Consider the following 11,215-nt stretch of genomic DNA (forward strand, 5'->3'; position numbering starts at 1 on the left):
ATTAATTAAAGTACTGCCACTTCAAAGCTGGAGAGAGATCCCCCAGGGCTGGGGCCGTGGCAGCTCGCTGGGAACCAAACATCTCCAGCCCTTCCACTGCTGGACGAGGAGTTTCCCAGTGCTGGTCTCCCCTCCCACACACCCCAGGATGCACCGGCCCTTCCCTCCTCAGGCTGCCTTCCCAGTGGGGCATTTGCCTCCTGGGACACACAGAAATATCTGCCAGCCCCCCCAGGAGAGCAGGGCTCAGAGCTGGGTGCATGGAGCCCCCCAAACCCCCGGGGTCTGCAGAAGAGAGAGAAGCCAGTGGTTGGAGAAGAGCCCCTATGTCCCCACCTTCCTGCTCAGCCCTGCACCAGCATCTTTGCACTCATCAGGACAGGATGGGGATGAACCACGGCGAGAGCCACCAGCACTGCAGGGACACTGCTCCTGGCTGGGATGCGCTGCTCAGCAGCTAGGTGGGGCCTTGTTTTTTTCCTCCCCTTTGCCTTATAAGCACCTCTGCAAAAATAAAACTCATTTCCCAGGAGGTTCCCTTGAGGAGCTGACGACAGTCGCCTCTGGCCACTGGCCACGCTTGTGCCCCTGCACGAGCACTTTGTGGGGTTAAATCCACACCTACAGCACCAGCCCAAAGCCAGCCCCCCTAAAACAAACCTTCAGAAACCTCAAAGTCTCCCACTGCAGGGAAAACATCATCCCTGGGGACTGAGGAAACCCTTTCAGGAATACACACACTTTGGACTCAAACACCATTGATAAGGCTCTTTCTTCTTCTTTTTTTTTTATATCTTTTCTTGCAGCAAGCATTCCTTTCACACCCACGCACACCCCGGCATCCTCAGCCATTGGCCTGCCGGCGCATCCGTCACACTTTCCGCCGGCCAAGGCAGATACACATTTCAACTGCTTCCATCCCTCATCTCCTCTGGTGTTAACAGCCAGCGCAAACAAAGGGCCCGAGGATCCATCTCCCTATTAAATTGTTTTCGTTTGTTTCTTCTGCCGCAGTTGGTTTGCGTTAGAGGGTTTGTGAAAGGGATTTCGGGTGGGCGGCTGGAGCCGTGGCTGCTCCGACGTTGGGTGACACTGCGAGGGACACCCGTGACAGGGATTGCACTCTGCCACGGGCGACAGGCCAGGCAACCTGAAGGGTTTGCAAGCAACGGTGGGCAAATGGAAAATGGAAACGTTTTGGGTGAGGGGAGGGAGAATCAACCTGGGGAGCAGCTGGGATAACAGCAGCCAGAACGTGGGGAGCCCAAACCCCTCTCTTACCCAGCTGCTTCTTTTCTCCTTGCACTGGAGGAAACGGGGACAAGCATTAGCTCAACCGTTAGCTGAGCTCGTCCCGATTTCAAACAGATGTTGGGCTTGTGGCTGGATTTGGGCAGAAAGCTCTTGCTTTCCCCACATTTGCTGGCCATACCTCGTCAGGGACGCTGGCCCCGAACTGCTGTGGCTGGTTCTGCCTTTAGCTCACAAGATGTTCTCTGAGCTCGCTGGGTGGGTAACGGATGATGTCCCACGCGGGCTGGCTTGTCCCCAAGCTGTCCATCTCTGCCTGCCCCACCACGAGCATCTGCCCAAGAATCATGAAGCCCAGCTCATGCAGCTGGGGAAGATCCCCGCTCCCATCCGCAAAGCCACTGGGGCAGATGTTCACCAGTGGTCCAGCAGGTCATGGTCCCCCTGTCACTGTCATCTGTCCTCAGCTCCACGCTCCAGGCTCAGCCCACGGTGATATTGTGACACGGCCCAGAGAGGATGAGCATCCCTCTTGCACAATCGCATCCATCTCATCCATCTGCTCCTCAGCCTTTCTGCTGCAGCTGCCTCTCAGCTGCATTGACTTGAGGGGCTCATATCATCCCCCAGAACGGGGGAACAACCCCTTTGTGTCCTGGGAAGGGAATCCCACACGGTGCTGGAGTCAGTGTGTGAGCTGAGCGGGTGAGAAACAGCACCAGAGAGCTGAGGATGGCATTTCAGGGCTCCTTGGCATGTCCCCATTTTTCTAACCACTGAATTAATCAGATTTGTTCGTGCAGCCAAATCCTCACACCATAACTGGTGAAACTCTGGGCATGAGCTGTCCTGCTCCCAGCGAGCTGCCTCTCTTCAGCATCTCCCCACCAGCCTGAGACAGGGGATGGCACCTTCTGTCTCCCACCTCTCATGAGCAGAGAGCACCAGTGAGGCAGCTGTGGGGACACCTGGGGCACGTGAGGTCTGGAGGGGCATCACAGAGCGAGGGGGCAGCGAGGGTTGAGGGCACGGGGAGCTCAGCAGGGCCCGTCCGGGTGCTGAGCGTGACTCAGCACCGCACCACACCTCATGAGTCACTCCACTGCTTCCTGGTGCACCCTGAGTTTTCTCTTCCAGGTCTCTCCTGGCAGCACTGACCCAGCTGGGCCACCTGCCAGCAACGCCAGCTCTGCCTCACGTGCCTGCCAGCCCTCCTCTGCTGGCACTGTCACCCCTCGGCACGTGCCTGTGCGCTGCCGGTGCCAGGCTGCCTCTTAGGGACCCAAATCCCCAGCAATTTCTGGGCAGTGAGGTGAGATGCAGTGGGTACAAACACGCCTTGGGCGCCAGCCATCCACTCACACCAGGGCAAAATGGGGCAAAAGAGGGGCTTTGTGCCTGGTGGGCAACGAGCCGGGATGGGGGCTTTAGCTGGGAGCTTAGGCAGAGCCCACCTGCGGGTGGGCAGGGATGAGGAAACACAAAGTGAGGAGACCACCTACCCCCTTTTTCACTGGGACACTGAGCATAAACCCTAACAAAGAAACAACCCCCAAAAACAAACAAACAAAACCAGACAAAAGCCCCAAAAAAACCCAACAAAAAAAAAGCTGGTGGAGGGTGGATGAGTTTCCAGGATCCAAGTCCAAAGGGATGAGATAGGGAGTGCAGTCAGCCTCATCTGCTGAATGTGAATATTCCTCCAGCCAGGCTCTGCCATCCCCCCAGCCCAGCGATTTGCCCGGAATTTGCCTGGAGAGGCAGGGTGGCTGCAGCTGGGCGAGCATCCCACAGCACTCAGTGGGCACCAGGTGCCTCGAACCACCCCAGGAAGAGCCGTGACTGCAAGGAGGTGGAAGTGCAGGGAGCGGAACAGGACAGGGATGCAGCAGGAGCATCCTCGGGGCACTGGCAGGCAGCCCTGGTGGTCCTGGTGGTCCTGGCAGCCCCGGTGGTCCCGGTGCAGGTGCTACTCGCAGGCCAGCTTCCCGTCGAAGCTGGAGAGGGCGATGGCGAAGGCCTGCACGGCGCACAGGGGGTAGTTGTAGTCCATGGTGAAGGCGTCATCTGCCACACGCCCAAACTGCATCACGATGTAGTCAGCTGCGGGAGAGAGGGCGAGCCACCGGGCTGTCACCTGTGGCACATGCCACCTGTGCACCCTGCCTGCCTTTCCCCAGCGAGCCCACGCGGCAGCGGCCGAAAGAAGCTGCCCACGCACCCCCACCCCAGCTCAGCCCGTGACTCCTGTGCCGTACTGCAGCACCGATCACCAAAAAGCATCATTTTCCCTCCAGCACCCCCCTTCCTGGGTGCCACAGCCCCCCAAGGGACAGGGACCACACTCACCCCACCCCCCCGAGCGTGGGATCGCTGCTGCTGAGGGCGGGTGACAGGAAATCTGTAAAAATAACCAGGGGCCCTCAAGAGGCTTTTTCTGTCCCGTAACCCAACACCCCGGAGGCCAAGGGCTTCTGACTGCGCCAGACAGGTGACGAGCAGCCGCATCCAGGCAGAGCTGCTGCCACCCCTAGGGACTGTCCCTGAGGCACAGCGCACCCCGGGGTGAGCCTGCCAGCAGTGTGGGGTGTGTGCTGGGGACAGTGCTCTGGGCTGGAGTGTGATGGGGGCTCAGCACCCCAAAGGATCTGTCCTTGCCCTAAATCTGCCTGGCAACACGAGCCCCACACGCTGCCCCTGCCAGCGCCAGGGCCCACGGGCAGCTCCTGCAGGGAGTCCCTGTCTGCCTTCATCCCAGCTCCAGCAAAGGCAGGCACGACTCCAGAGCGTGAAAAAACTGAACTTCAACAAAAACAGAGGGTGCTGGGGCCAGCTCATGAGGCAGAGCTCCTCCACCCCACCCCCTGGCCCAGCTTACGGTCACTGCTGTGCACGATCTGGAAGTTTTTGACGGAGGCGTGGGTGACCCGGCCATGGAAATTGAGGACGTAGGACTGGGTCTCGTCGTTCCACACCGGGGCTTTGTTGTGCAGCTCGATCACGTTGTCCATGTTCCTGTTCTGCCATCGCATCAGGAGGCCGTCGTTATCCTGGGGAGGGCCAAGAGGGAGGGGAGCAGAGTTGGGGTGACCCCTCCAGAGCCCTGCCACCTCCCGTGGCATCCCGGGGGATGCTCTGTAGCAGTACTCAGCTGGAAATGAGATCTATCGTGGAGGAAAAACCAGACACCGTGTCTCCCACCTCCCAGGAACACCTTGAAATTCAGGGACACCTGAAAGCCTCTCCGTGCCCCAAGATGGGCAAAATCCAAGGTGGTGCCCAGCAGCCCCAGCTCCCAAGGCGTTTCTCCCAGTCTGGCTGCTGACTTACATTCCGGGGCCGGATGGGCACCCTCTCACAGTCAGCATTCATCCCAGGGATGATGACAGTCATCTTCCGGGGGCCTTTGAACCCCAGAACGTTGGTCTCCTGCAAGAGAAACCCTGTCCTTAAAACCAGCAACCACCGCGGGTCACAGCCTCTCGTGGGGGCTGAATGAGAGCTCAGGGGTGGCTCCAGCCCATCCCACATGTCTGCAAGCCCCAGTGAAGGGGTGCAGGGTGGGAACCCCTCTCTCCCTGCCCGGGAGAGGCGGGAAGGGGCTCCCTGTGTGGCTGCTCTTACGTAGACCACGGCCGAGAGCTCCTGCCGCACGTTGGACCAGTCAGCGTTGGCCCTGTCGGGGTTGGCGCCGTTGTCGAACACGGTGAACCTCGTACCCATCAGGTTGGATCTGCAGCCAAGGGTGGGACGTGGCCGTGGCTGCGGCCACCGAGTCCCCTCTGCCCCCTCCATGACCTCTCTCCAAGCACAGCCTTGGTTTTGGTCTGGCTGCAAACCCCCGGTGCTGCTCCCCGAGCTCTGCCGAGCTTCCCACTCTCCAGAGATTTTCTTGAGTTCAAGGAACTCCTAATTTGGGGTGTGATAGGGTGCTGCCACCACGGGGACCCCCAGCATTGCTGTGTGGCTGCTGGCAGTGCGGGCTGGGACTTGCCAGGTGCCTTTTCTAGCTGTGACCTGTCTGCTGGGAGGAACCGGCCAAGCTTGTTTTCCCCTCTCAGCCCCCCACCACTCCTCAGGTCAGACACGGCAGTGGGAAATGCTGAATTTAACCTCCTGTCTGCGCCAGCCATAGCCTGTAAGTCATGGAGTGGGAAGAGGGTGCTGCAGAAACGGGGTGCCACCAAACTGGGGTGCCAGCTCTGCTCCTACCTCAGCTTCCCAATGAAGTTCTCTCCACCCCGTGACAGGTCAGTGGGGTCGATGGAGATGAGGTAGTTGGAGGTTTTGCTCTTCTTGCGCTTTCTCCCAGCGAGGAGGAACACCTGGTAGAGCAGTGGGACCGTGTGGGAACGGGACATTGTCACTGCCATCACCAAAAAGTCACAGCCATGACCTTGAGCAAGTCATGAAGATGATCCCCAAAATACTGTCCGCATTACAGGGCAGGAGGGGCTGTGCCCAGCCCAGCTTTAGCACGGCTCTCCAGCCTCTGTTAGCTCATCCTGCCAGACACCACCCACAGGAGCTGCAGGAGAGGGGAGCAGCCTCGTTCAGGACGCACCAGCACAGGGGGATGGGGCGAGCGTCCCCCCAAACCCTGAGGGTGCTCTCTGTGATGGCTGCAGGGCCCTAGGGGTCTCCATGCCCCCAGCCCAAGTCACCTTCTTGTCATTGTCCAGGTGAAGGTAATAGGTGGGGTAGAGCCCCCGGTCCATGCCCTTCTTGTCCCGTGTCACCCGGCACTTGACGGTCACGCCCTGCGGCGCCGGCTGCAGCACAAACTCCTCCAGGTTGTCCACCTCGATGACAGGGGACGGGGGCCTCTCCTCCTTCTGCTGCAGCATGAGAGGGGATGGTGACCCCAGAGCCCCCCTCCCTCCCCAGCTAATTGCTCCTTGCTATCCATCCCCCCTGGGCTCTGCAGCTGGTGGCTTTGGGGACACTCTGGTGGCTCCCACTGGGCGATGCTGCAAACCTCCTGACCTGCCCTGAGGGGAAGAGCTGCTCTTCCCCCACCCTGAGGGGTCCCCCATGGTTCTGAGGGGTCTTTTGTACCTTCTTTGACTTCTTTGCTTTCCCCTTCTTGTTGGAGTTTTTCTGCAGGGTCTCTGGGGTCTCCTCCTCACTCTCAGCCCCTTTGGGAGGAACTGCTTTCAGGAACAAGCAGGGGCACAGAAGGGAGAAGATCCTGACTCTACTGAGCCCCAAAATCAAGCTCAGCACAGACCTGTGCCAGCATCAATGACTGTAACCCCCTTTCCATGGCCAAGCTCTCTGTACCCCCAGAAGCCCCACCAGAGCCCACCACCCTCCGGAGCCGGGCTCTCACCTTTCTTTTTGGATTTTTTCTCTTTTGGGGGGTCCCCACCAGTCTGAAAGAGGGATGCTGGGTTTTTCTTCTTCTCTGACCTAATGGGTTTGGTGCTGGAGTCGGAATCGTCCTCCTCATCACTGCTGGTGGCGGCTGTGAGGGACACGGGGGACACGGTCACACAACACTGGGTGGCTCAGGGTGATGCCATCAGGCAGCAGGACTGGCTGCCACCTCCTCTTGCTCGTCCCATACCTTTCTTCTTGCTTTTCTTCTCCTTCTTCACCTGGAACATGGACATCGGCTCCTTCTTGGTGCTTTTGGCAGATTTGGCTTTGCTGTCAGGGTCACTCTTGTCTTCTGCTGGGACAGAGGAGCTGATGAGCGGCCGGCCAGGGGGATGGGAATGGGCAGTGATGGGGACAAGGAGGGGACAGGGTCGGAGCAGCAGAAAGGGCTGAGCTGGGGGGAGATCGCTTGGGGAGGGGGCGATGGCTCTGCAGCCCCCCGGGACAGTGAAGGCACTTCCCTCGTCCCAGCAAGGACAGATCCCAGAGCTGGGCTTAAGCCGTCCCTGTCCCCTGGGCACTCACCCTTCGGCTTCAGCTTCTTCTCCCCCCCGCCTGAGAGGGTCTCTTTGGGAACCTTCTTCTTGAGCTTTTTTGGCGGGTTTTTATTCTCCACCTCTTCTTCCTCTTCCTCATCATCCTCATCCTCCGCCGGCTCTGCCCAGAGGTGACGGCGGCATCAGCGGGGACCCCCAGCGAGGAGATGCCATCCCTGGGCGGCTCGGCAGCTCCTGCTGTCCCCCCGGGGTGGTGGCCGGGCTCCGGGGGCCGTGTCCCCGCGGCCACAGCGCTCTCTCGCGGCCGCAGCCCAGCCCAGCCCAGCCGAGCCGCTTCTCGCCCCGGAGAAGTGTCCGGAGACATCAGTGCCACCTACCCAGGGAGCGTGTCACCCCCCTCTGCCCGCTGTCCCCTCGATACCAGTCCCGACCAAGGCAAGGAGCGCAGCTGCCCCGCCACACCCCTGTTTGTCCCGGGTCCGTAGCTGGGTTTTAGGCCAAAAAGCTCTGCCGGGGATGAGCAGAGCCCCAGCAGAGCCCCAGCAGGCACTGGGAGCACCCACGGCGCTATCGGGACCGGGTACAGGGGGACACGAGGTGACACGAGGTGACACGAGCGAGTCGCTGCAGAGGGGTGGGTGTTGTCCCCGCACCTTGTGGCTTCTTGGAGCCCTTGGGCACTTGGGAGCGGGGAGCCAGGCTTTCCTTCTTCTTCCGAGGCTCCTTGGTGAATTTGGAGGAGGGGTCCTTGTCGCTCTCCTCCTCCCCCTTCTCCTCCTTCTTCTTCCTCACCTTCTTCACCCCTGCGCGTTTCAAGAGATGGGGAGTGCCTCAGTTGGAGAACGGGGCGCCCCATTCCCCCCTTTCCGTGGGGGCTGTGGGGGATCTGTGCTCACCCAGGGCCGGGGCTGGAGCCTCCTCTGCCTCACTCGGCTTCTTCACCCGCGGCCGCCGGGGTTTGGCCTCGGGCTCCAGCCCAGGCTCCTGCCTCTTCTTCTTCAGCTTCTGCCCTCATGGACGGTGCTGCAGAGGTGGTGCCAGCCTTAAACACCTTTTCCCTTTAGCGGGCAACCCCTGCTCAGTCAGCACTGGGTCCCTTTCAGAAATACAGCCGGGCTTTCCCCTGGCCCAGCACGGGAGCAGGGGACGCGCTCTGGGACAGGGACACACTGGCACCTCTCAAGTGTGACTTACCGTGGGGCAGCCCCCGAGGAAGCAGAGGGAGGAAAACAGAAAGGTCTGTTAGCAGACAGACAGAACCTGCCCTGGGACAGCCCGGGAGGTGAGGGATGTGATGGTGGTGCTGCTGTGACACTGTGTCAGCACAGAGGGACAAATCACACCGTGACCGTGGGGACCCTGGCTGGGAGCCACTCTGGGCACTGGTGGCCACGCCGGGTACCTGAGCTGGGACACAGGGAGGGGCAGACAGCCTGGACTCTCACCTCCATCTCCTCTCACACCCCCAAGAGGCTCCTGCGGATGGCAAGGAGGTCAGCAGGAGCAGGGAAGCGGGAGGATTAGGCACAGCACACCTAATCCCGGCGAGCTGGGGCTATAAATAACCCAGATTTACCAAATACAGAGCATGTGGGTCAGCACCTGGCTCTGGGCAGGAGGTATTTGGGGACTGGGTGTCAGCTCAGGGCTCTCAGAAAGTGATCTCAGCAAATCCAGCTGCACCAAGGCTTCCACTGCCCGACAGAGCATCTTCCCCCTTGCAGGGGTTTCGCTTCTCCCACACGCTCCGGGGTGGTGTGTGAAGATGTTTTGCAAAAAGTGGGATCCTGATGGATCCCAGTGGGATCCCAGGACTGTGAATTTGGGGAGGGGGAGCTGGGGGCTCCATGGTGGAGCTGGGAACTGCTGCTTTCTTCCGTGTCATGAGCTCACACAGAAAATCTCCTTTGCACCCCCTAATCCCTTAAGCAGCTGTGGGGTGGGCAACCACTCCCTTACTTAACAAAGCCCTTCAAGGAGGAGCTGCTGATTAAAAATGAAATGGGGTGGTGGATGAAATTGCTGCTGAGACCCTTCCAGGGCTGGGGGGCACCTGGGGGCTGTTCTGAAAGGCACGGAAGGGGGTTCTGGCTTTCAGGGTCACGGCCTGGGGAAAGTGAGTCACAGTTTACAGCTTAACTGAGGGGCTTAATTAAATTGTTATCTAAGAACTAGGAACCCTCCTCATGGGCTGCTTCAAAGTGACGGGGTAGGGGGGGTTCAGAAGGATGCACAAAGAAGGGAGGGCTGTGGAATTTTCTCTACCCACCTGCCCTGGAGACGGTTCCCAAAAATCTCATGCCCTCACAGGCTGCAGCACCCCAATAGGCCGAGGTGTGGACTCTAGGGTTTGAGGGTCTCTGATGTCCCCAGCCCTTGGGGACATCCCATGGCAGGGGATGGTGGCACGTGGGATGGAGGGGAAGGATTTTTTCTCACCTGTTTGGGCTTGTGCTGCTGGGGGCTCCCCGGCTCTTCACTGGGGCTGTGGGGCACAGAAACCAAAAGGGTGAGGGCTTCCAGCCCTCCACAGACCCTGGGGGCATGAGATTGCCCCGATTTTTGGTAAAGGGGGAAAGGTCAGTCTTTCATTTGGTTCTAACAGCATTTTCCCCTGTCCCAACTGGGCCGAGCTTGCCTGACACCATCCTTCCTAACCAGGAGCACAGGACAGGCTCTGCCTCGGCAAGGAGCTTAATTTGGGGATCCCCATCCAACAAACTTTTCCTCTCTGTAAGTGAATGAGCATCATCCCACCAACCCCCAAAGAAACAACACCGTGATGAAACTGCTCAGCAAACTGCACTGGAATTGAAAACAGGAGGAGAGAAGGGAGGAGAGGGGAATCCTGTGGGGATGCCCAGAACATCACCCACGCCAGGGATCCCACCCCGTGGATCCCACCCTGCAAATCACACCCCACAGATCCCATGCTGTGGATCCCACCCTCTGGATCCCACCCTGCAAATCACACCCCACAGATCCCATGCTGTGGATCCCACCCTCTGGATCCCACCCTGCAAATCACACCCCACAGATCCCACGCTGTGGATCCACCCCATGGATCCCCACCCAGCAGATCCCACCCTGCAAATCACACCCCACAGATCCCACACTGTGGATCCCACCCTGCAAATCACACCCCACAGATCTCACGCTGTGGATCCACCCCACGGATCCCACCCAGCAGATCCCACCCCACAGATTCCACACTGTGGATCCCACTCCACATCACCCACCCTGCAAATCCCACCCCACAGATCCCACCCAGCAGATCCCACCCTACATCACCCACCCTGCAAATCGCGTCCTGCGCATCTTCCCACCTCACATCATCCACCCCACATCACCCACCCCACAGATCCCACCCTGCAGATCCACCCCGCGGATCCCACCCCACATCACCCACCCCACATCACCCACCCCACATCACCCACCCTGCCCCTGGCACCGACCTGTCGGCAGCCCAGACCTCTCGCAGGATCTCGGTCTGCAGCGGCATCGCTCCCGGCTCGGCTCGGCTCGGCTCGGTCCTGCCCTGCCCTGCAGCCCCTAGCAGCCCAGGGCCATGGGGTCAGTGCCAGCCCCGGGAGCCAGAGCGGCCTCGCAGCCCCGGCTCGGCCGCCTCCGCGATCTCTGTGGTGGGAGGAGGAGAAGGGAAAGGAGGAAGAGCAGGTGGAGGAGGCGATTAACTTTATTTCTCCTGAAACTCGGTTAATAGGATTTCAGGGGCTGGCAGGAAGGCTTGCCAGGAGAGCAGCTGGCAGGGGGTAAGCACAGGAAAAGGGGGCCCTGCAGGAATGCAGGGGGTCAGGCAGACCCCAGCCCTTTTTGGGGTGCACAGGGTCCCCCCTGGCTGGTTGGGGGCCCTGGCACAGCACAGCCAGTGGCTCTCTGGCCGTGTTTAGGGTTATCCTCCCTGGGTATCTTTGTTTTTCACCCAAAAATGTCTCCTGGGTGAACGAAGAGCAGGATTTGGGCTGTTTTGTGTGAGCTGTGCGTGGAAAGCCCATGCAGGGGAAGGCAGCATTCCTGCTCTGGGCAGTGCTAAGGGTTTCTGTGCTGAGCACCGCTCTGCCCTGACC

General features: G+C 59.9%; 1 protein-coding gene across 6 annotated transcripts; it reads right to left on the reverse strand.

The window, feature by feature from the left end:
- Positions 1-770: 770 nt before the first annotated feature.
- Positions 771-10,805, reverse strand: TULP1 (TUB like protein 1). 6 transcript variants are annotated; one of them, XM_038162635.1, is made up of 14 exons: positions 10,586-10,805; positions 9,570-9,615; positions 8,027-8,135; positions 7,784-7,933; positions 7,159-7,290; positions 6,821-6,925; positions 6,584-6,718; positions 6,310-6,389; positions 5,916-6,086; positions 5,464-5,576; positions 4,876-4,984; positions 4,582-4,680; positions 4,130-4,301; positions 771-3,354 (listed from the first exon to the last, which is right to left on the reverse strand). In XM_038162635.1, exons 1-14 carry the CDS (start codon positions 10,630-10,632, stop codon positions 3,221-3,223), a joined length of 1,602 nt encoding a protein of 533 aa, XP_038018563.1. In that variant the 5' UTR covers positions 10,633-10,805; the 3' UTR covers positions 771-3,220. The 6 variants fall into 6 exon arrangements, with proteins under 6 accessions (XP_038018563.1, XP_038018561.1, XP_038018560.1 ...); XM_038162633.1 differs by having other exon boundaries at positions 6,310-6,401; XM_038162632.1 differs by having other exon boundaries at positions 6,310-6,404.
- Between the last annotated feature and the right edge of the window lie 410 nt (positions 10,806-11,215).

Source organism: Motacilla alba, chromosome 26, assembly GCF_015832195.1.
Source record: "Motacilla alba alba isolate MOTALB_02 chromosome 26, Motacilla_alba_V1.0_pri, whole genome shotgun sequence".
Taxonomy (NCBI): domain Eukaryota; kingdom Metazoa; phylum Chordata; class Aves; order Passeriformes; family Motacillidae; genus Motacilla; species Motacilla alba.

Bases quoted from the DNA above. Each gene is read 5' to 3' on its own strand.
- TULP1 (XM_038162630.1), bottom strand. From the start codon at position 10,632: ATGCCGCTGCAGACCGAGATCCTGCGAGAGGTCTGGGCTGCCGACAG. The intron at 7,934-8,026 runs GTGAGCACAGAT...TGAAACGCGCAG, and splicing joins GGCTCCAGCCCCGGCCCTGG to GGGTGAAGAAGGTGAGGAAG. The intron at 4,302-4,581 runs GTAAGTCAGCAG...GGCCCTCCCCAG, and splicing joins TGCCCATCCGGCCCCGGAAT to GATAACGACGGCCTCCTGAT.